The sequence below is a fragment of the Pogona vitticeps genome, chromosome 3 (genome assembly GCF_051106095.1).
Source record: "Pogona vitticeps strain Pit_001003342236 chromosome 3, PviZW2.1, whole genome shotgun sequence".
Lineage (NCBI taxonomy): Eukaryota > Metazoa > Chordata > Lepidosauria > Squamata > Agamidae > Pogona > Pogona vitticeps.
In genome coordinates, this window is record NC_135785.1 from 244,059,520 (window position 1) to 244,084,653 (window position 25,134).

The 25,134-nt window shown below is 42.8% G+C and overlaps 1 protein-coding gene across 5 annotated transcripts in view; it reads right to left on the reverse strand.

Moving 5' to 3' along the window:
* PARP4 (poly(ADP-ribose) polymerase family member 4) overlaps positions 1-25,134 on the reverse strand; it is a 65,954-nt gene that overhangs the window by 18,381 nt on the left and 22,439 nt on the right. For all 5 annotated transcript variants that reach the window (XM_078390062.1, XM_072993680.2, XM_072993681.2 and 2 more), the window contains 13 exons: positions 24,753-24,884; positions 23,380-23,466; positions 21,237-21,401; positions 19,841-19,887; positions 19,406-19,487; positions 18,285-18,422; positions 16,740-16,935; positions 16,248-16,318; positions 14,695-14,882; positions 13,257-13,356; positions 11,365-11,535; positions 6,841-6,921; positions 4,012-4,092 (listed from right to left, as the gene is read on the reverse strand). In XM_078390062.1, the coding sequence (XP_078246188.1) occupies positions 4,012-4,092; positions 6,841-6,921; positions 11,365-11,535; positions 13,257-13,356; positions 14,695-14,882; positions 16,248-16,318; positions 16,740-16,935; positions 18,285-18,422; positions 19,406-19,487; positions 19,841-19,887; positions 21,237-21,401; positions 23,380-23,466; positions 24,753-24,884 (1,539 nt within the window). The remainder of the gene's footprint in view (positions 1-4,011; positions 4,093-6,840; positions 6,922-11,364; positions 11,536-13,256; positions 13,357-14,694; positions 14,883-16,247; positions 16,319-16,739; positions 16,936-18,284; positions 18,423-19,405; positions 19,488-19,840; positions 19,888-21,236; positions 21,402-23,379; positions 23,467-24,752; positions 24,885-25,134) is intronic.

The window sequence follows — 25,134 nt, forward strand, 5'->3', positions numbered from 1 at the left end:
TCTTTTTCAGCAAGTGCATGATGGACTCTAAGGTAAGCATCCGAAACCGTCTGGGTCGCAGGTAAGTATTGAGGAGTCTTAGATCGAGGATGGGTCTTATGCCCCCTCCGCTTTTTGAGACGGCGAAGTAGCGGGAGTAAAACCCGCATTGTACGTCGTGAGGTGGTACTGTAGAGATGGCCTCTTTTTCTAAGAGAGATGATATTTCTTCCTCTAGCGAGGAGTCGAAGGGAGAATGAGTAATGAAACCCAGCGGAGGAGATCTTATAAACTCCAGCTGGTAACCGTGCTGAATAATTTTTAGAGCCCAAGTGTCGTTTGTGATGACAGACCAGTTGTGAAGAAACGGTTGAAGGCGGGTGGTAGGTGGTGAATGGGTGAAAACGGGGGGCCGAAAGTCAAAGATACTGTTTTTGTTTTCTGCCAGGTGGCTTAAAAGGTTGGCGGCGATGGGGCGGACGAGGGCGGTATCCCTGATAGCCCTGGACAGAAGAAGAGGACTGGCCAGAGCGCTGCTGAGGAAGGTGTTTGTAAGGACGGTATTGTTGGGAAGATTGATACTGTCCATAAGATTTACGCCATTGAGGGCGTCGCTGTCTAGATTGAGTCTGAACAGAATAGGACTTAGCAGTTCTCTTAGCCTTGTGAAGGTCCTCCAAATGGGAGTCGGTCTTTTCGTTGAACAGCCCGGTAGCGTCGAAGGCGAGGCTTTCAACTTTTGACTTGACGTCCTCCATTATGTCTGCAGAACGGAGCCAAGCATGGCGCCGGATAGAGATGGCAGACATGAGGACTCTGGCAGAGATTTCTGCTGCATGTCTGATGGAAAGACGTTCATACTTGGATACCGTCTGAGCTTCCTCATATGAGTTAAGAAAAGCTTGCCTGGTGTCTTCAGGTATCATTTTCAACCCAGGCAAAAGTTTGAGCCACAATTGTTTGTGATAAGCTCCCAAAACAGTTTGATAATTTATGACTCGAAGTAGCAAGGTGACAAGGGAGTAGATTTTCCTGCCGATGAGTTCCAGCTTTTTACCCTCCTTGTCGACTGGGGTAACATGAGCTTTGGCCGAAGGCCTTGAACAGCTTGTTTCAACAATGAGTGAGTTTGGAATGGGATGCTTGAGCAGAAAATGAGTATCGGCCCCATGAATCTTGTAGAAGTGTTCTGTGCGACGAGGGACATTAGGTGTAGTCGCAGGCTGAGCCCAGAACTCCTTGATGGCCTCCATAACTACAGGCACAAAGGCTATACTGGGGGGAGCGGTACTGTCCCTTTTTATGTCTCCAAAGAACAAGTCCTCTCCCGGAGGGGAAGGGAGATTCAAGTCCAATTTAAGCGTCTTGGCAAGCCTGGACATCATCTGAGAGTAAGAAGAAAAATCCTCAGATGGAGAAGGAGCGTGAGTATCGCCAGTATCGGAAAGCACCAGATCACCCGGAGGTAAATCATGCGGTGGTAAGGGTGGGGGTTGCTCCTGATCGGAGTCAGAAGACCGCTCCGTGGACACCTCATCTGGATCAGAGGAGAAGACGTCCCTCTTCTTCTTTGGAGGGGGCTTCTCGACGTCGACCTGCGTTGTCGGGGGTCGAACGGGGACCACGGTCGGTGCCGAGGTGGGAGGGGCCGGTTGCGGTGGAGGGGCAACCGGTACCGGAAGAGGGTGGTCTTTGGCTCGAATGGCCCGGCGTCGGCGTCGAGGTCGGGTCGACTCCGAAGAAGAAGAGACATATATGTACCGGATCTTTTTGCGGTACCGGTCTCGAGAGGCGGACGTCGACGACGAAGGAGGAGACCGCGAACGGCCGCGTCGACGTCGATGGTGCTTACGACGCATAGGGCGGTCGGAATCCGCCGAACGGGAAGAAGAGGACCGACGTCGGTGCTTGCTACGACGTCGATGAGAATGGTGCTTCTTCTTAGAGCGTTTACGCTTAGAGGATTTCGAGTCCGAGCGATCGCTAGAGTCGGACTGAGTGGAAGCTCGATGCCTCTTCTTCGATCGTTTCCGTCGAGGAGACTTCGACCTCGAGCGGCCGGAGGATGGGGACCGACTCGGGGAGCCATGCTTCTCCGTGCGAGAACGTTTGCCTCGAGGAGATTTAGACCTCGAGCGCACAGGCGATCGAGGTATCTTCTCTCGAGGAGATCTCGAGTCCGAGTGTACGGACGAGATCGACACGGGAGGCGACCCCTGGCCCGCAGGAAAAGGGCTATGTGGGGCAGAAGCGAGGCCAGTAGTGACAGCGACTAACTGGCTCGGCGTCGGGGAAGACCTTCCCGAAGGCGGTATCACTTCAGTACGTCGAGCAGGAGGAGGCGCGGGTGCCTCGGCCGAGGCCCCGAAGCGCCTCGACAACTCCTCAAGAATCGGCGATGGGATGGAACCCGAGCTCGGAGAAAGTGGAATAGATGTCATTTTAAGCTGGGCGGCCGCCTTAGCTTTGGACGATTTCGACGGCTTAGCTTTCGGAGCCGGAGGCTCGGGTGAAGCAGGAGCGGCCGATTTCGACGACGCGGATTTCTTCGACATTTTGGAAACTTTGGAGACGACTGAGTGGACAGGAGCTGCTCGAGAAGTGGAAGCCATTTCCCCCTCCGAGGGCGCCGTGGAAGACAACGTTGACTCCCACAGATGAAGTTTAAGGCGCTGTTGGCGAGCCTTGAGAGCGGCCTTAGTGAAGGCTTTGCAGTGTGGGCAAGCTTTGGGATTGTGCGACTCGCCCAAACAATACAGGCAAGTATCGTGGCCGTCTTGATGGGGGATTTTGCGGTCGCACACCACACACCTGCTGAACGGCCCTGAAGGGGACATAGGGTAGTAAGGAAACCGAAACGACAAGTCCAAGGATAAGGCAGAGCAGTCCAAACACAGTCCGAGTAAGCCAGAAAATACACCGGGTCGTCAAGTTGAAGGGAAAAAGCGCTAGGGTAGTCCGTGAGCGAAGCAAGGGTCAAAGCCAAAAATCAGATAGATCGCAATAACGCAGCAATAAACGCAGCTAAGACGAGAGGCTCCAAACCGCTAGGCGGAAAAATGGAACTGAGGGACGGTTAGGCTGGGCGTGCGCAGTAGGGGTAGTCCTAAACATTGTTACTTTTCTCTTGCAGCTAGAAAACGTTCCGAGAGGCCCAACGCTGGCGCTGGTATTAACCCTTTGTGTGCATTCACAGAAGACCACGATGAAGAATGCTGCATTTAGTTCTTAGTGAGCTATTGAGAATGCCCAGATACACATGAATAAAAGTTGACCCAATCACACATGTCAGTGAATATAATGGATATTTAAGAGGCAGAAATGATTTATTTTTTTCTTACTGGAACCACAGCAGATATAATTCAAAAGGACCTTGTGTGCTCTAAGCAACATCTACTTTATTCTAAAAATCCTAGTCCTACATCTATTGCTTAATTCAGAAATGTGTTGTTGTTATAGGTCATCAAATTGTTTCTAACGTATGGCAACCCAATGACTCAGTGACCTCCAAAAGACCCCATGATTACAAGTCGGCTCAGATCTAGCAAAAGCTGAAGCTTCCTTTATAGACTCGATCCATCCCACGCTCAGTCTTTCTCTTTTCCAGCTACCTTTAACATTCAGTTTTCTCAACATTATTTTCTTTCCAGTGAATCTAAATTGTTTTGTCAAAATAATAGTTCAAATTAACTAAATATAAATTCAGTATTTAAAATAATCATTGTGAAGACAAAAAGATTTGCTTGTTGATTTTTGATGGTGTATGTGGCACAGCAATCACTTAAATCTGTGAAATATCTGGGTCAAGCACCACTATGAAGCTCAGGCTTCTCAAATGTGCTCGTTAACAAAATCAATTAGGCTTCTCAACGAAATGAGCCTGCATGTTACATACAACCTGGTATATAGTGTATAGCAGGGATGGGCACAGAAATGGCAGGCCACATGCCCAGAAGCCTGTAGCACATGATTGACCAATTTGGACCAATCAGATAGAAGTAACTAGAAGCTATTTTCCTCTTGGTTACATACCTCATGTTCCATTTCATTTTCGTGAAGAAGCCCTTGTTCATAATCTCTAATGAAGGCTCTTGCTGCAAGTTTGTGCAATATCTAATATAAGAGTAGAGTGGGAAGAGAAAGCCTGATCAGTAACATGGAAACAAGTATTGGATCTTATGTTAGTTAAAGAACATTTAATGTGTTTTTTTATAAGGGCAGTTATGAAAAAGTCCAAATGGGATTGGGACTGTGGTGTTCAGGCAACTTTAAAAAATCCTTTATCCCTATGAGTCAGTCCCAAAGAATTCTTAAGTGCCAGTAGCAGCAAAGGGCACTGGCAGAAGGAGGTGGATTCTCCCCATGGCACCAAGGGAAAGGGTCAGGGTTACTACAATCCTGACTGGAGTCTCCTATACCCACAATACACTCATACACTGACAGTAACTTTATGCAGTTGGAGAGTGCCTCCAAGCACCATAGGAGGGGAGGGGAAAGCTCCCATCCAGATGTTAGAGTAAGCTCTGAATCTGAGGGGGGAGGGGAGAGAGTGATCTCTTACTGGCTCTATCTGCTGCAAACCTAGCAATGCTGATCCTTAACTGTAAAGTCAGAAATCTGAAATGAAGGTGGCAGAGACATGTCAGAAGTATGGCAGTGAAGTGGAAGGGAGAAAATGTGGCTGTGTGTGAGACAGAGGGTGAGAGGGATACCCCACGCTCGCTGGAGAGACGTCCCTCCTCAACAGCAAAGCTAAGGAAGTAGACTCCAAACCCACACCAGAGCCTACAGTGAAACCTCAGCAGGAGACAGAGATAGTGGAACTGATGGAAGACATGCAGAAAGTGATGGTGGGAGAGGTTCAGGAAGAAAAGGTGGGAAGAGGGAGAAAAAAGAGGGTGGAGTTTGAAGCAGGAAGGGGGGCAGGTAGAGAGGAAAGAGGAACAGTTACTGCCCGGTTGGGAATGGGTGTGGATGCAGGATCCCTGGACTGGATTATGGGAAAGATTAGGAGTGCTCAAAGAGGAGGCAGATTAAAGAAGGAGAGCGGAGATACTGTACCCTCTTATTGGGGAGAAGCCGAGGACAGAGAGTGGAGGAGGCGATTGAGAGAGGAGAAAGAACGAGTTGAGAGAGAAAGGAGAGAAAGACTGGAATGGAGAGGAAGGGAGAGGAAGAGAAGGAGTTACAGGGAGGATCCTGGGAGAGCTGAGATCCTGATGGATGAATCCTATGGGATGATGACCTGGACAAGGAGACCGTGCCCCTGCTGGAAGGCCCAAAGGGGCAGACCTGGTAGATCAGTTCCCATTGACCTACCGGGACCATGGAACAATAGTTATGGTAACCCGTTCCTGTTTGAAGATTGGGGACCCCTTCAGGACCCGTTGTCAGGAGGAGAAAAGACTCATAATCATGTTCCAGACACTTGTTCATTGTTAAATGAACCAATAAATCTTTCACCTGTTTTGAAAATTAGAATTTCCCACCCTTTCTGCCTGCCTTTTTGGCTTCGGAGCTCTCAAGCATAATGAGCCTCGTGGCACAGTGGTTAAAATGCTGTACTGCAGCTAAAACTGTGCTCACGACCTGGGGTTCAAATCCCAGGTAGCTGGCTCAAGGTTGACTCAGCCTTCCATCCTTCCGAGGTCGGTAAAATGAGTACCCAGCTTGCTGGGGGGGGGGGCAATGTGTAGCCTGTATAATTAAAAATTGTAAACCGCCCGGAGAGTGCTTGTAGCGCTATGGGGCGGTATATAAGTCCAATCAATCAATCAATCAATCAATCAATCAATCAATCAATCAATAAATAAATAAATAAATAAATAAATAAGGGGCTTCCTCCAATGTGGGGGGAAAGCTCTTTGAGAGCTCTGAAGCCGCTGATCACGGCAGTGGGGACTCCTAGGGAGGTCTCCCATGGTGGCGGGCAAGCCCTGGGAGACCTCGCTGGGGGTCCCTGCCGCTGCGATCGGCACCTTTGGAGCTCTCGAATGGCTTTCCCCCCCCGACATCGGAGGAAGCCCTTTGAGAGCTCCCAAGGCAAAAAGGCAGGGAGAAAGGGCGAATTTCCAGCCCTTTCTCCATGCCTTTTTGCCTTCGGAGCTCTCAAAGGGCTTTCTGCCCAACATCGGAGGAAGCCCTTTGAGAGCTCCGAAGGTGCTGATCGCCTTTCTCTCCTGCCCCACGGCTTCTCCCAACGGGCTGCTCCCGATGGCTTTGCAGATCACCTTCCCCCCCCCCCCCATGTGGCTTCTCTGCTGCCGCAAAAGCCATTGGGAGCAGCCTTTCGGAAGAAGCTGTGGGGTGGGAGAGAAAGGTGATCCAGCCTTTCTCTCCCCCCCCCCACGCTTGGAAGATCGGACAACACTTGCGCGCCCTGTATTTTTTATTCGGTCAGAACGGATTAACAGGGTTTCAATGCATTCCTATGGGAAATTGACTTACAAACTTTTCAACTTACGAACGCTGTTCCAGAACGGATTAAGTTTGTAAGTCGAGGATTGACTGTATACATATTTCCATAGTGTATTTACCAACACTAGCCATTAGAGGAAGACAATACTATGCATCTTGCTTGCTCTTTTAATGTTTCTCAGCATCCATGGGGCTGAGGTGGTGGAACTGATTCCCCTGTGGATACTGCAGTCCTACTCTATAGTATTTTCAATATCACAAATTTGTCTGCACTTGAGGAAGCACTCCTTCAAATGTTTATGTTTTTGAAAGGCGCTACTGTTCAGGGCTTGAGCCAAAGCAGAAGAACATTCACATCAAGAAAGTAAGGGTTTGATATATATTATTTTGAAGTCAATATTGTGAAAAATATGGAAATGAATACGCAGTTTTGGGCAAACTCACAGTTCCTTTTGTCTTCTGCAATTCAGTTGTAGAGACCACTGCCTGTAGTTCTTGCTTATCTACTAGTGCATTTAAAGTGGCCTGAAACGAAAGAAAACAAACACAATACAACATTCCTCTTAAATAAATGAGTTGATTTCTCTACTGCTACTAACAGCAATGAACATATTATATTACTATTAATTTAAAACTAGAGGCATATCTCAATGTATAGCACTTTGTTCAATACTCTTGTTGTTACATGCTGTTAAGTCACTTTTAACTTATGGTGACCCCAGGAATTAATGGCCTCCAAAAAAGTTCTATTATTAACAACCATGGCTTGTGTGTGTGTGTTTAGTCGTTTAGTCGTGTCCGACTCTTCGTGACCCCATGGACCAGAGCACGCCAGGCCCTCCCGTCCTCCACTGCCTCCCGGAGTTGTGTCAGGTTCATGTTGGTTGCTTCGCAGACACTGTCCAGCCATCTCATCCTCGGTCGTCCCCTTCTCCTCTTGCCATCACACTTTCCCAACATCAGGGTCTTTTCCAGGGAGTCTTTTCTTCTCATTAGATGGCCAAAGTACTGGAGCCTCAGCTTCAGGATCTGTCCTTCCAGTGAGCACTCAGGGTTGATTTCCTTTAGAACTGATAGGTTTGTTCTCCTTGCAGTCCAGGGGATTCTCAAGAGCCTCCTCCAGCACCACAATTCAAAGGCATCAATTCTTCGGCGGTCTGCTTTCTTTATGGTCCAGCTCTCACTTCCATACATCACGACAGGAAAAACCATAGCTTTGACTATTCGGACTTTTGTTGGCAAGGTGATGTCTCTGCTTTTCAAGATGCTGTCCAGATTTGTCATCGCTTTCCTCCCAAGAAGAAGGCGCCTTTTAATTTCAGGGCTGCTGTCTCCATCTGCAGTGATCATGGAGCCCAGGAAGATAAAATTTGACACTGCCTCCATATCTTCCCCTTCTATTTCCAAGGAGGTGATGGGACCAGTGGCCATGATCTTAGTTTTTTTGATGTTGAGTTTCAGACCGTTTTTTGCACTCTCCTCTTTCACTCTCATTACAAGGTTCTTTAATTCCTCCTCACTTTCTGCCATCAGAGTGGTATCATCTGCATATCGGAGGTTGTTGATATTTCTTCCGGCAATCTTAATTCCGGCTTGGGTTTCTTCCAGTCCAGCCTTCCGCATGATGTATTCTGCATATAAGTTAAATAAGCTGGGGGACAATATACAGCCTTGCCGTACTCCTTTCCCAATTTTGAACCACTCAGTTGTTCCATGACCAGTTCTAACTGTTGCTTCCTGTCCCACATATAGGTTTCTCAGGAGACAGATAAAGTGGTCAGGCACTCCCATTTCTTTAAGAACTTGCCATAGTTTGCTGTGGTCCACACAGTCAAAGGCTTTCGCATAGTCAATGAAGCAGAAGTAGATATTTTTCTGGAACTCTCTGGCTTTCTCCATAATCCAGCGCAAGTTAGCAATTTGGTCTCGAGTTCCTCTGCCTCTTCGGAATCCAGCTTGTACTTCTGGGAGTTCTCGGTCCACATACTGCTGAAGCCTACCTTGGAGGATTTTGAGCATAACCTTGCTAGCGTGCGAAATGAGTGCAATTGTACGGTAGTTGGAGCATTCTTTGGCACTGCCTTTCTTTGGGATTGGGATGTAGACTGATCTTTTCCAATCCTCTGGCCACTGTTGAGTTTTCCAAACTTGCTGGCATATTGAATGTAGCACCTTAACAGCATCATCTTTCAAGATTTTAAATAGTTCAACTGGAATGCCATCACCTCCACTGGCCTTGTTGTTAGCCAGGCTTTCTAAGGCCCACTTGACTTCGCTCTCCAGGATGTCTGGCTCAAGGTCAGCAACTACATTGTCTGGGTTGTCCGGGATATCCACATCTTTCTGATATAATTCCTCTGTGTATTCTTGCCACCTCTTCTTGACGTCTTCTGCTTCTGTTAGGTCCCTCCCATTTTTGTCTTTTATTATGTTCATCTTTGCGCAAAATGTTCCTCTAATATGTCCAATTTTCCTGAACAGATCTCTGGTCTTTCCTTTTCTGTTATCTTCCTCTATTTCTTTGCATTGTTCATTTAAGAAGGCCCTCTTGTCTCTCCTTGCTATTCTTTGGAAGTCTGAATTCAAGTTTCTGTAACTTTCCCTATCTCCCTTGCATTTTGCTTCCCTTCTCCTCTCTGCTATTTCTAAGGCCTCGTTGGACAGCCACTTTGCTTTCTTGCATTTCCTTTTCTTTGGGATGGTTTTCGTTGCTGCCTCCTGGACAATGTTACGAGCCTCTGTCCAAAGTTCTTCAGGCACTCTGTCCACCAAATCTAGTTCCTTAAATCTGTTCTTTACTTCCACTGTGTATTCATAAGGGATTTGGTTTAGATTATACCTGAGTGGCCCAGTGGTTTTTCCTAATCTCTTCAGTCTAAGCTTGAATTTTGCTATGAGAAGCTGATGATCAGAACCGCAGTCAGCTCCAGGTCTTGTTTTTGCTGACTGTATAGAGCTTCTCCATCTTTGGTTGCAGAGAATATAATCAATCTGATTTCGATATTGCCCATCTGGTGATTTCCATGTATAGAGTCGCCTCTTGTGTTGTTGGAAAAGAGTGTTTGTGATGACCAGCTTATTCTCTTGACAAAACTCTATTAGCCTTTGTCCTGCTTCGTTCTGAACTCCAAGGCCAAACTTCCCTGTTGTTCCTTTTATCTCTTGGCTCCCTACTTTAGCATTCCAGTCCCCTAGAATGAGAAGAACATCTTTCTTTGGTGTCAGTTCTAGAAGGTGTTGTAAATCTTCATAGAATTGTTCAATTTCAGTCTCCTCAGCAATGCTGGTTGGTGCATAAACTTGGATTATTGTGATGTTGAATGGTCTGCCTTGGATTCGTATTGACATCATTCTATCATTTTTGAGATTGTATCCCATTACAGCTTTTCCCACTCTTTTGTTGACTATGAGGGCTACTCCATTCCTTCTACGGGATTCTTGTCCACAATAGTAGATATGATAATCATCTGAGCTGAATTCGCCCATTCCTGTCCATTTTAGTTCACTGATGCCCAGGATGTCGATGTTTATTCTTGCCATCTCCTGTTTGACCACCTCCAGCTTCCCAATGTTCATAGATCTTACATTCCAGGTTCCTATGCAGTATTTTTCTTTGCAGCATTGGATTTTCCTTTCACTTCCAGGCACGTCCACAGCTGAGCGTCCTTTCGGCTTTGGCCCAACCACTTCATTAGCTCTGGAGCTACTTGTCCTTGTCCTCCGCTCTTCCTCAGTAGCATGTTGGACGCCTTCCGACCTGAGGGGCCCATCTTCCAGCGTCATATCTTTTAGCCTTTTGTTTCTGATCATGGGGTGTTCTTGGCAAAGATACTGGAGTGGCTTGCCATTTCCTACTCCAGGTGGATTGCGTTTAGTCGGAACTCTCCACTATGTCCTGTCCGTCTTGGGTGTCCCTGCACGGCATAGCCCATAGTTTCTCTGAGTTACTCAAGCCCCTTCGCCACGACAAGGCAGCAATCCATGAAGAAGCAACCATGGCTTAGGTCTTGCAAACTCAAAGCCGTGGCTTCCTTTATGGTGTAAAACCATTTTGTGTGGTATCTTCTTTTCCTACAACCTTCCACTTTTCCTGGTATTATTGTCCTCTCTCCCTATGGTGGTATGTCCAAAGTACAATAGTCTCAGTAGCAGCTTCTAGGGAGAGTGGAGGCTTTACTTACGGATCTATACATTTGTCATTCTGGTGGTTCTGCAATACGCATAAAACTCCCCTTCAAAAATATTTTGAATGAATAGATTATTTTCCTGTCGTCTTTCTTCATTTTCTAGCTTTCACATCCATACACAGTAAATGGGAATGCATAATATAGATCATCTTGGCCTTAGTTTCCAGCAACATATCCTTCCACTTAACAATCTTTTAAAATATCTTCATAGCAACCCTTCCAAGTCTTAGCCTCCTTCTGATTTCTTGATGGCAGACTCTGTTCTGACTGATGGTCAAACCAAGGAACAGAAAATCTTAAACAATTAAAAATGTTTATTTGGCAACATTTAAGTCCTATGATTCTTCCATATTGTTTCTGTCTTCTTCACATTCAGGTATAATCCGGCTTTTGCAGTTTCCTCTTTCACCTTTATCAGTACTGTAGTAGTTTTAAGTCACTACTATTTTCTAGCAATCATGCTGTCATCTTCATATCTTAAAATTATTGATGTTTATTCCACTTATTTCAACTTCTTCCTCTGATTCTAATTCACCTTTTCATATGATATGTTCTGCATACAGACTGAACACACAGGGAGATAACATGCAACCTTGTCTGACACCTTAACTACCTACCAACCATTTTGTTTCTCCATATTCTCTCCTGACAATAGCTTTACATAGAGAAAACTGCTTCCGCAAACATGTTGAATGCAAAATTCCTTCTACTGCACATGAATGAAAAATGACATTATATGACTCTTTGAAATTGGGGATAGGACAAGTGTATTGCAACATACCTGCGTGCAATGGGAGATAAATCCATAGACAAGAAGATGCTCATGATGAAATAGAGACTGTATGTGAGCAGGAGCATACATCAGTGTTGGTCTGTCTGTATCAAACTTTTGCCACTTAATGGAAACTGCGCTGCATCCTGGGGAAGACATCCTATCTGCTTGACATTTTACCTAGACACAAGGATGAAAAGAGAACATTAACATGAGAACTTTTCTCATAGAACACATGATTAAGTCCTTTTTTCTTACAGACATTAACACAATGCCTTGAATTAATCAATTCAATAGAAGAAAACTTTCTTTTTCTATGCTGAACAGATCAAACTGCTATTGTGAGACAGAATGCAAGAAAAGATTTGCTCTGTAGAAACATATGCCCACTAGTAGAAGGACAGAGAGGTTCTAGGAAGCTGCCTTACACTTAAGACCAGAAACAACAATTCTTAGATGTGAAAGTATATGAACACTGGACAAAAATGAGTGAGGGTGTAACTACACAGAGGGGGAAATCCAAATGGATTTCTCGCGAAGTCACACATGGAAGTTGGGTTTCTCTGTTGCTCCCACCAGCCACAGTCAAAAGAGAGGGGACATGAAATCGGTCTTGTATGTAGCTTGCTAACCATTTGAATCTTCTCCCCACAATTAATGCTGGGATCTACTTGTTCTCCCTTCCCCTGCTTTCCCCTCCTATTTTCTTACCTTTCCTTCCAAGACTTCCTGTCCTAGTGCTAGAAGACCTCGACAATTAAAGAGGGGGAGGGAGTAAGGAATCAGCAGAGAGGCAGGAGAAATGTTTCAGTTCAGCTTTTGTTCCAGCTTGTTAAGGTAGCTCTGCTTTAGCCATCAAGATCTGCAGGAGGCACAGTTAGAGCAGAGCTACCATAAAACATCCTTCTGTCTATTCCTTATTCTTTTTTCGCTTTGTTCACCTACCTGTCCTAGTGCTAAATTAGCAAGCCTTTAAAAGAAAATAATATATAAGAAAGAAAAATGGAGAGAGAAGGGAAGATTAAAGTTGACAGAAGCAACAAGTGTGAGGAGAAGAATCAAATAGCAGTCAGTTCTCACTGTCCTGCCTCTCTCACTGCTGCTGTAGCTGAGTGCAATGGCTTCATACAGAACTGCTACAAACCTCCTCACGTTGTTTCAAATGGTCATACTGCCTGAACCAATGTGAAGGCATTCAACTGCAAAAAAAGCAGAAGCCTTATCAGCGAAGGGGAAAAAAAGCGCTACAGACTGGAGTTGGTGGAACTGTGGGCTGCTTCTCATTGACTTTCACATAATGTAGTCAACAGAAAATAATGTGAATCAGAACGTTCCAATCGCACAGCATTTCTCACATAATTTGTTAATGTAATTGCACCCTGAGACAGCCATTCAGACTTCAGAGGAATCTCATTCTCAGGTTCCGAGGGCCAATTACCAAACAAAGCAAATCTCCTAGTGTAATCAAAGACACCATTGTAGATCCTCTTCTACTCATGGGCTAACTATACCATTTGTTTTTAATCTTTGGCAGAGTCCTGGTCTTTTTTTGCTAAGGTGAGGAATTCATCAATTTATTAGGCATATATCCCGCCTTTCTCCAGGAAGGGAGATTTTAACAAACGTAAGGTTCATGTACCATAGAGACATCAATAGCTGAGTTTATGGTGCCTTGCATGACATGCGACAAAACTTTTCTACAGGGACCAGATGCCCACATTTTAATAATTTTTATTTATTAAACATACATTGCACCTTTCTGCAAAAATGGAATTCATCAGAACACAGGATGTCGCTTTTAAAGTAAGAAATGAAAACTCACAATTCTTACCCAAATAAAGCACTTTTCAGAATAGTTGACTTGTCTGTGACTACAAAAAATAATGTTAAAATATACTTGCCTTTCTTTCCCAGTTGTACTTTGATTTTGCATCAAAATATTCAAAGGCTCCTGCTCCACACTGGGATAAAGTTCTCAGCATGTGGCGATTCACTGTGGAGCTAATATAATGGGCACTTTTTAAAGGTTGCAGAAGATAATTAAACAGGCACTATGTAATAGTTCACTGTGTCTTTTCTGACCTGGACACACTTCAGCTGGGCAATGTAGCTGAGTTAACAGCGGAAGCTAGCCAAAATGTTTGGGAGATCCCATTATACACAAACATAAGAACATGTTTGGGAGATCCCATTATACACAAACGTAAGAACAGCCGTGCAGGATCAGATCAAAAGGCCTATCTAGACCAGCATTTGGTTCACATAGTGACCAACTGGTTGCTTAAGGGAAACCCACCAGAAGATAGCCTCGTGGCGCAGTGGTTAAAACGCTGTACTGCAGCTAAAACTGTGCTCACAACCTGGGGTTCAAATCCCAGGTAGCCGGCTCAAGGTTGACTCAGCCTTCCATCCTTCCGAGGTCGGTAAAATGAGTACCCAGCTTGCTGGGGGGGGGGGCAATGTGTAGCCTGTATAATTAAAATTGTAAACCGCTCGGAGAGTGCTTGTAGCGCTATGGGGCGGTATATAAGTCCAATAAATAAATAAATAAATAAATAAATAAATAAATAAATAAATAAATAAATAAATAAATAAATAAATAAATAAATAAATAAATAAATAAATAAATAAATAAATAAATAAGAATAAAAGCACCCACCTCCACATGTTCCCCTGTGACTAACACTGAGAAGCCTATTGCATCTAACATTAGAGACAACATACAGCCACCATATATTTTATGATTTGGGATATTTGAATAAATTACTTAATATTCTTAAACTTTGACTGAAAAATAAATCTATCAAGGTTGCAAATTTGAAGCATCAGCAACACCAATTAAAAGGATTTCAAGTAGAAACCAGATAAGATCATCACTGCCAGAATGAAGAGCATGGAGCCAGAAAGACTATTTTCAGGGATATTTGTATTTTTTTCTCTAATCAAGGAAGCGAAGCAAATCCAAAAGATGCATGTTACCATCCCACAAAATTCAATGTGATTCACCCAGGACTGATCCAGCAGGGCTCTTTTGTTCTAACATTTAGAGCACGCCAATAATTTAATTTTCTTATCCTGTAGCCCTCTGCTTTATTGTAACACGTGTGGAGAGGGGAAATCAGCTTTATAATTCCTAGTCATTACATTTTTCAGAACAGGGAGTAAAAACATACACAATATAAGAATATTTTAATGCACAACTGCCAAAACTGTCACATGACAACTGATTGCCTGTTGGTGGCGTTGGCCACCTAAGGCGAATGTCTCCTCAGAATAAATCCAGAATAAACTCAACATGCATCATAATTTTCCTTGCACACTTACTTAATCTGCACTTACCCAACTCCACATGTGAATATTCTAGTGTGTTTTGCATTCTCCTTCACGATCTGTAGGGTCGTGCCTTCATTCTGAATGTGCCCATCAGATATAAGAAGAATGTTGCGCTTGCCTTCAGAAGGGTAGAGCAAACTCAGGTACTGCAAAGTCTTCCATAAATCTGAGTTTCCCATTGTTGCTGTAGCAGACTAAAAAGAAGTTAACAGCAAAGAGTAGTTTTATATAGTGTACAATTGCCTTATTGTTAGCTAGCTAGTGATCAGATGCTGACGGTGCTTCTTCATTCCCGTACTCAAGTCTTGCTAACTAATTTGGTATTACTATTTTTGCCTTTAAATGTAGTATTTTTAATGATGAAAGGTGCGCTGGGTCCTTTTTAAGGAGAATGGCAGTGGTAAAAATATTTTAAATCAAATCAAATAAATCGGCATGTCATATAAACACAAATATGGCTCTAGCATTAGCCTGAGGTTCTGCTTCCATTACTGGAAAATCACTCTAAAGTTGGAAAGTAATTCCCACATTCTTGTACACTGAATGTAAAGTCAGATAAAATAGCTTGATACAGACTGTGCCTCAGGGATTTGAAGAATTACTTTTTTGGGATTGAAACCAAGATTCCCCAGCCAGTATGGCTGGTGGCCAGTGGCATCTTTGTTGTTTTCCTAGAGCAGATTAACGTGACTACCCCCTTGACAATTTTCCAAGCTCTGTTTGATTTACCCATTTAGTGCTTTCTGCTATGATTAGTTATAGAACAACAGAGTTTTAATAGGAAGAACCAAGGATTGAATCTGTCACCTACTGCATGTGCAGTATATAATCTATCAGTCAAATTTACACTCCTCAATCAGATATGGCAGTGGGGATAAAGCAAGAAGAAGCAACAGGCAGGTAATGATACAGCTCTGGTGTCTCCTGGTTAAGTGATTGTTTAAGCTACATTTTGGGTCTCCAGGGTGATGTCTTGAAATATGATATGATACCTGTGTTTGGGCCTGAAAGAAGGATCTATTTGGTATGTGCTTTATTGCTGAAGAATTTCTGCCACTATATGAGTGTTTCATACAATAATTTGTTGAAGCAGCCCTGCTAAATCTAAGCATATGTGAAGCTGACCAGCAGGGGCATTATTTGGAACCTGTTTAGGAAGTAAGGATATAAAGGACAGCAGCCTGTTAACTTGTACAACTTGCACAAAGGTCCACTATGTGTGTTGATGGGATTTTTTTTGGCTCTTGCATAAAGACATATCCAGAACGTCCTTGAGCAAGCATAAGCCTATGATCTCCAGCATGTTAAGTGGAAAGATGGAAATTGTGTGATGCCGCCTGCTGCAGTTGGACAAGAATATATGCATCTTAAAAATTTCATTCTGGAATCTGTGTAACCCATCTTCAAAAGCAAAATGAGGACATGAATATCTATGTAAGACATCAGTTGATATGCTTTGAAAAATGGAAATGTTGCTACACCTAAGCAAAACACTTTTATATTGTGGTACATTACAGCAGACTGATGGCAGCAAAAAAACCCAAAAAATTATCACTTACTTTGATAAACTCTTGTAGAGCTGCGTAATCCACTGTGGAATCTTCAGAACAGAAAGGAAATTCTACAAAATCTATATAACAGAAGAACATAAATGCCTTGATAAACAGGATTCTTTACAAGGAATGGGAACATTAGAGTAACTAGGGTCATTAGATTCCCAGGACAATCCTATAGATGTCTGCTCAGAAGTCCCTTTGAGTTCAGTGGGAACTCCCAGACAATAGGTATAACACTGCAGGCTCAATTGGAAAATGGTTCAAATAACATTTTAATCAGGCCAGTCTCTGAAGAAAGGCATTATGAGTTTGAGCTAATCAACTTGTATAAACTGCATAACCCACTATATTACATTCAGTCAGGCTACCTGCTGAAATTAAAAAGGACAGGCTCTCTTAGTAGATATATACAGTACTCAAGCAAAACCTGTAATGGCAAGAAGACAAAATTGTTTCTTTAAAAAAAAGAAAAGGAAAAAAAGAAAGGTGTTTTACTTGTGCCAAATTTGATGACACTGAGTTTTGTTGCAAAGCGACATGAATCTAGAGCTCCTAAGGCAATCTGCTTGGCTTGTTGGATTTCTGATCCTGCCATGGAATTAGAGCAATCAAGGCAGATAATAATTTCCCCGTAGATGGTACAAGAGCCAACTGATGCTTCAAATTCTGGCTGAAATACAAGCATGCATGCCTTAAGGAGAAAAAAAAAGGAGTATATTAGTGAAACCAAGAAGTTAAAGAATCAAGAAAAACAACACTCATAAATACACAGTTTAAAGGCCATGCTGAAGAGATGTTTCTTGACATCTTTCCTAAAGATACAGACAGCGGAACAATTTGCAGTTCTCCATTGTATAATTTGGGAGCGACACAGGAAAAGCTTATTTATTCCTGGCTGTCAAGGAGGTCTCTGCAAACTGTCAGTATCCAAAGAAGTGCCTCTCCTGAGGATCTCAGTAACTGGACAGGTTTGCAGCAAGATAGTGTGTTCTTCAGATAGGCACGTCATAAGCAATTTATGGCCTCAACACACAGTTTTTTAAAAAGCAAATGGCTCACAAAAGCAGGAGTAGCCATATGTTATCGTATTTGCCGGTGTATAAGGCAACTGGGAGTATGAGACGTCCCCCCAACATTCCACCTCAGAATGTAGTTTGTTATATACTTGCTGTATAAGACTACCCCCTCTTCCGCATGCGTGATTCTGCTTTGCCTGCATCATGGGGAGAGTTCCTTTTGCCCCTTTTGGTTCCTTTTCGGAGGCGGCAGCCATTTTGAAGAGGCGGCAGTCATTTTGGAGAGGCAGCAGCCATGTGGTTGCATCTCAAAATGGCTGCCGCCTCTCTGCTGTTCCCACAGTCAGCTGTTCGGCGCTAGAGTCAGGCTGTTCCCAGGTTAGGAGCGGGGCTCTACTGGGTCTTACTACCAGGCAAGTGACTTTGCTGGGAGAGAGGGAGGGTTTGCTAGACATGCACCCGGCATACAAGACGACCACCCCCACTTGGAGGCATGTTTTTCAGGGCCAAAAAGTCATCTTGTACGCCGGCAAATATGGTAAATTGATGTATTGGTTTGTCTTTCCCCACTCAATGCCCAGGTTTCAGAAAGAGGTTTTCCTGTACCTCAACAAGACATTCCAGAAATTGAACTTTGATTTTTCTGCATGAAAATGTATGCACACATCAAAGGTTGCTTACTTTCCCCCCTCACAATAGCGAGATTTCCTCCTACCGGCATCTTGAGACAAGAGATCTTCTTCAGGTAGTATGTGAGGGAAATGGTGGCATTTCCATGCCAATCTTAATTAAAAAAAAAAAAACCCAAGCCTATTAAATGCAAAGATGCATTTCATGCCATGTTTGGTTTAACTGTAACATTGGTCACTGAGCTCTTTTTGTTGTGTTTAGTTCTCATTTATACAACAGGTATGTTTTATTATTTTATTAAGCCTCAGTCTTGATTGTTCTAAACTGAGGGCTGGATAGTGTTTTGAGTAAAGAAAAATACAAGTAAGAAAGAACAGAAAAAGATTAAAATTACCTCAGTATTTTTGTCCGGATGTTTTTCTACCCACATTCTGGGTAAATGTACATCACCAATCAGGATTTCCAAAGCAAAGCCACTGATGTCTAAGGAACTACCCCCAATAGTACGGACCACAGCTTTACAATCAGTTTTCTGAATTGAAGAAATTGGGAGAATAGAAGAAAATAAAGGTTGCTCTGCAACACAAATTATTTGCTTATAAATTTTTGACTTATAATTTCCCCAAGATGGCTTACACCTTCTGTTTGAGGGCAGATGCTGCTAAGCAAATGATAGTACTCATATACTAAATCTTACAAATAGAGGGAATGATTCCAGGAAGAATGCCATGTCCCAAATGTTGCAGAGTATATTTTATAGTGAAACTGCAGAGGGTCCCATTTAAGCCACAAAGGTTCCTTCAGGATTTTCATTCTGTTTTGTTTCATCTTTCTATAGTTGCATGCCATCCTGAATATTCAGAAAGTCAGAATGAACATTAGCCAAAGGTGTGTGCATCTGTGTGTATATCTTAATATTAATGTTAATTCCAACTTTCTGAATATTCCAGCTTTCTGAAACAACAGAAGACAGCCTGAAATTCCTTAAGATACAGTCTAGAGCAGTACAGTAGGACCACTGTATCCATGGGATCAGTATCTGCAGTTTTACTTATCCTTGGTCTGAAAATATTAAAAATATTAAGACAAAAACAAACCCACAATTTTCACATGTATTACCAGAACCAGCCAATAGAGAGAGCTAGACTGTGCTATGAATACTTGTTAGTAAAGCACACAGTGTGGTATCTGGCACCCTCTTGTGGCCAGTTCTGATAATGCATGTGAAAATATTTTTCTGGTTTTTCCCCTTTTACACACACACATACACACAAAAACACACACACTTTGTTATTATCCATGGTTTTCAGTATCCATGGAGGGCCTGGAACCAATCTCCAGCAGATATGGGGGCACTATTGTATAAAAAAGTTTACACACACAGAGTCTGCAGCAAGCTTGTTCTCCATATAATTGCAAATGCCTCTTTTAAAAACACAGATGTAATTTTGCTGACAACTTCCTATACGCTGTTACTCCTCTTCTGAAAAAATAGTACCACGAAGGCTTCCTTACCTTTGTTTGAAGCTGATGTGTCCAGCTTCTGATGCAGTTAATTTTGAAGGGCATTTCAATGGACATTTCCAAAGAGAATGCACTGTTGAAAGATAAAGAAAAATGACATGAGATACAAACATACACACTATTATTTTCTAGAGGGATGGGTTCGTCTTAATTCTCTTGCAGCAAAAAGTCTAATAAGTGGGCTAAATAGCATTAACAGCCTAAATCTTGGAAATAGTGTACAAGTATAATTTCTTCTAACACAGCATGTTAGGACTAAGTGCTGACACCTAAAAACTACAGAGAATCTTAATTGTCTTTTTACAACTTTAAAAGCAATTGTATTCCATTCCATGGCAGAAGATAGATGTTTTGGTCGGAGACTTAGGAAAGACAACTTTTAAAAAGCATCTAGTTTTCTGTTAAAAATTAAATGAATGTGCTTACCCAGGCTTTAGTCCTACTTGCTTGACTGGAACTTTCCATACTGAATCCTAGTTAAAAGAACAAATATTTTAAATGTTCATATAGTAGCAATGAAACTTAACATTGCTGAAGACAGCAATGTTTATGTGAGAAAATACCTTGTAACTTACTCAATGTAATTGTTTTATCCTGTGCTATAAGGATTTAAGAAAGTAACAAGAAGAACTTAAGTAGGAAGAACTATTATATGCTTGCTTCTTTTTAAATATAATCTATTTTGGAAATGTTGCTAAAGCCCACTACATCAATATATAAACCAAAGTAAGCACGGAAAATGTGAATGGATCCACTGTTGAGTCACACCCAGGAAGTCAGGTTTCCCTGAGGGAATTTGCTTTAGCTGACCACAAAGGAATTGACTGGAATTACCCAACAGCCTTGTTTGCAGCTTGTTAAGGAAGCTCTTCTGTGATCATCCAGATTTGCAGGAGAAATAGTTAAAGCAGAGATACCTCAACAAGCTGGAAACAAGGCTCATTGATAACTTCCTCTTCTCTCCTTGCTATCTCCTCACTTTTTCCCCCTGTTGCTCTCCAAGGTACCATAGCATTAGAGCAGCCAGTCTTTAAAAAAAAAGAAGAAAGAAAGAAATGGAACGGGAAAGACTCAGATACCGGGTTTGGGAGGAGAGGATTAAAATGGTAGCCAGTTTCCTCAGTAACTTGCTTCAGTCACTGATGCAGTAGCTGGGTAGAAGGTTAGAATGGGTAGAAACCCCTCCACATCAGCTCAAGCAGTCACAGTGGCTAAAACAATGCAAATGCATTTACTGTCCAAAAAGCTTCATCAGCAAAGGAAAAAAAAATGGATTAAGGAAGAAGGACTCCAGGATGATTCAGACCGACCTGTATATCATGTAGTAAACAGAAAATAATGCAAATCTAGTTGTTCCACTCCCAAAGCATTTCCTACACTATTTCTCAATATAGTCACACCTTAAGATGGTTTAACTAATGTATTGAATTGGACTTGGGAACCTTGAATGACCTTTTAATTTCACTGGAGGACTCGGGACTACTCGCATACTCTCAATCTTCTTGACATCATAGACATCTTGTGACAATAAAATGGAGATGAGGGGAGACACATATATCCATGTGACAACAACAGAGGGAAATTGTGATACATATACAACTAAAAAATAATGCAATAAAGCAATACAGCCATACTTTCAAGTTCTTGGTCCATTTAGAGCTGTACACCTGGTTAAATGTAAGCAGACTCTTATGCCATAATTGGGAAACACATTTGCACTGACTTCACAATAATTGATTCTGCAGAAAATTTGACAGACCCCATCCTGAACCCCATCCTCCAGACAGTTTGACGGTGAGGCATCTCAGGAAAGAACACCAACCTGTGTGTTTTCATTCAATGCTTTGTTTTGTTGCCAAGGAGCCACAGCAGCTGGCAGGTGAAACGAAAGGCATCCGTTCTCGAAACTGAGTTCCGTGACATAAATGATTTTGATGAGCACCTTGGTTAAAGGTGGCAAGTTCCCAACAGAAACTGTAAAGATGTCCTAGCAGAAAAAAATTTAAGTGTTCATAAAAAACACATTTTTACAAGCAATAACAGATAGACTGTTTATTTCCAGACTAAAGTAATATATGGACACATATGATCTGGGCTTGTTTAGTGATACATTGGTTTTGGGACTGAAATTATCACATGTATTAATGCACTACTGGGGAAATCTCTGGTAGTTCTGGACATTGATTTTCTCTTAATTATATTCCGGTCTTACGGGTTTCTAATGAAGGGATAACGAAAGTAGACTTTATGAGCCCTTCTGGTGGCTAAGAGACTTATGCTTCAAGCATGGAAGGATAAACATCCACCATCCACTACCATAATGGTTAGAGGATCTGTTAGCACTAGCTGTATTTGAACAAGTGTCATAGAGATGCTAATTTCATGAAGACATATGCCTGGAAATCCAGAAGGCCTACACTAATTTACATGCATAATATGAGATGTATGTACTGATAGTTACAATATTGTACATTTATAATGGTGGTTTATAGTGAGTACCAACATTATTATATTTACCATTTTTTTAGTTCAATTTATTTTTTTAATGTCAAATCTGCAAAAATAACAAGAAAAGTGAATAGGATATGATCATGAGGTAAAATGAGGGCTCTGAGAATGCTCCCAAAGTACTATCTCAGTGACAGCTAAAAGGGAACCGAGCATTAGTTACAGGGTGGGGAGAATGCATAGCAGGCAGAGTGTGGAATGTTAGATTCTAGACCAGGCTTGTCCAACCTGCGGCCTGAGGGCCGCATGCGGCCCAGGTCGGCTCATAATGCGGCCCAGTGCAATTTTATATTTTTAAAAAAATTCCAAAGTTTCAAGTTACATTGCCGGCACTTGCGGCTGGAATATGGCCGTGGCATGTCACAACAGTAGAGGGGGAGAGAGGGAAGGAAGGAAGGAGTGGGAGGGGAGGGGAAAGGGGTGCTGCGTGACTGCATTGCGCCATCCCTGTCAATAGGTGGACCCCCTCCCGGCCCCATAATGCTGCCAGAGTTGAAGCTGGCAGCCTCTGCTGTCTGAGATCGCAGCTGCCAGTAAGCGCACTTGGAGCAGGGCTGCGGAGGACGGCTAGGGCTGCCCACCCCTTGCGGCCCAAACCAAATTTATGTGCAGCCCAAACCAAATTTTCATCTTCTAATGTGGCCCAGGGAAGGTGAAAGGTTGGACACCCCTGTTCTAGACTATTCTGAAGGTCTCCATGCAGGTGCGGAGGAAACACAAATGTGTAATTGACAGAGACCATGAAGAAGAAACCTAATTTGAGGCCTATGCAGATTTCTGCAACTCACCACAGATGGGGAATCCAAATGACAACTGCTTGCCTTCCTTGGTACATTTATCCCACTTGTCATGACAACAAATTTGTGTGCACCTGTTATTTGCAGTAGACAGCATTTGCTTCAGGTGGTAAGGCTGCAAACCCTTAACCAACATCCTCTTCCACATTTACTGGAATTAAGACAAGCACACAGCCCCTACTGCAGAAACTGCAGCAGCAACCCGATGAAGTACTGGTTGAACAGGGGACCTCATCAGGTCACCACAGCAGCTTCTGCTGTTCTCTACATGTAAATATTAAGCAGGGCACTGGCCACAATGTCTATGACTTTGGAAAATATAGGTTTTACAGCATTCTGTTCAGACACCTGGGACACTTCCAGACAAAGTTTGGATTGAGCAGCCACCCTGCTTCATTCCTGAAATTTTCCAGGACGTCCAGACAGCATTGTCTTCCATTCGTAACCTTCTTGTGTTTTTCAACTGCTTCTTCTGCCTTCCTTCATACCATTAAATGTCAGTTAAAGGGAGAAAGGCAAAACGACTACTCAGTGCTACTGACAGGTAACACTGAAAAGCCATCAGTCTCAAAGCACTTTGACCTGGTTTCATAAAATTAATGGAGCCCAATGTCTGTTGATCTTGTGTCCTTCTTTAACAAATGTTCACAGTCCACTTACAGGCGCATCCTGATCCATCAGATAAGCTCCATCTCCTTGAATGATGGCTTTTCTGTACTGTCGGTGCGCCTCTTCTTTTTCTTTAACCTGGTAGCATTGTTTGAAAAACAAGGTCATTTATTATACACAACATCAACCAACCAACCACTCCTCAATCATTTAATCTGGTTCAACACTTGCACAGAAAATGTGGAGAAACTGGAATATCAAAATGGTATTTTTCCTATTTAGTGGGATGATACACATAAACACCTTGCTAAGCAGTTACCAAGGAGTCACTTCTTCATAAACGGTTTTCAAATTATCTTGTATAATTAAGGGCACAGTGAAAGGCCAGAAGTGCAGCCTCAACGACTGCATCATTGTTGAATTCACACACCACATAATTCTCTCTCATAATCAAGAGAAGAAACCATTCCCGCAACCCTCGTTCATCTTATGCCAGCCGACATTTCACATCTTTGTCCTCATCACTAACGTCTGAAATAAACCAATAAATAAAGCATCAGGACTTGGCAGAGTGGAATAGCTATCTGAAGTAACGTGATGGATCAAGGGTTCCTTGAGTCAAAGTACAAGGAGAGTGATTTCATCTGCCACACACCCTCTGGCTCCCTTGTTCTCTGTGAGTTTAACTGCTATTATAATAACAGATGACTTTCCTAGCAACAATATATTGTTGTGAGCTACCCCTATTATTCTGCAAAATATTTGCAGGTAGCTTAGTTGTTTTTCTTTAATTTATTATTATTCGTATTTTAAACAAAACACAAACAAAAAAAAACACACAGAGAAGTATAAACAATACTTGCTAACCAAAACATAAATAACAAATATGATCATAACTCAAATATACAGTGTAACTGACCGTCATCAGGGATATACAATATCTTTATATATATCTTCATCAATATATTTTGTCTTAATTTATATCTGGTAACTTTTAAAAGTGGAATTATGATCCACTAACATTAAAAAAGAGCTGCTCTCCACAGAGGGTTTTTTTTTAACCGTTTTGGAGATATGGACCACCAGTTGCCTATATTTCAGGTTTTCTTTGACCCAGGGCATGGCTATGAAGACTCGTCAAAGTGAGTGCCTACACTTCAAAATTTCCCATTATAGTACTAGGCATCGAAAAACACCTGGAGCCCACCAAGACGATTTTCTTGAGTTCACTCTATTACTTTTCTAACACCAGGAATGAAATGGAGTGGATGGATCAAGGCCTATGGCAGGAGAGTCAGCAGCATGACATTCTCAGGGGGAACACAGAGGAGGTGCCACGCAGGGCTCTTATCAGCCAGGAGCTCACAACAACCTGGTATCCTTCCTATGTACCCCACTTCCTCTTCTATCTTTCGTTCTCTTACCTCTCCTATTATATGTTTCCCTTTAATGAAAACCTCAAATCCACATACAGCAGCTGAGTCATCCAAAGGAAAGACATATTTGGCTTCAATGGGGTTGTTGATTTGATTTTCATACGTCTGAAATACTACAACCTGAAATAAACACATGCATTAAGTTCAGACAAACATCAGGTCAATAGCAAGTGAAAATGCTTAGATCCAGGCTATCTGAAGGACCTATATCCCCAGAAACCCCCTTTCTGCCCCTGAGATCTGTGAGGGATCCTCCCACTGTCATGGGCATATTTAGTGAGGACTCAAGAGGGGGCATTTGCAGGGACTGCTCCCATTTGGATTTCTCTCTCCCCCCCCCCCCCCCGAGGCTAGGTCGGCCCCCTTCTTA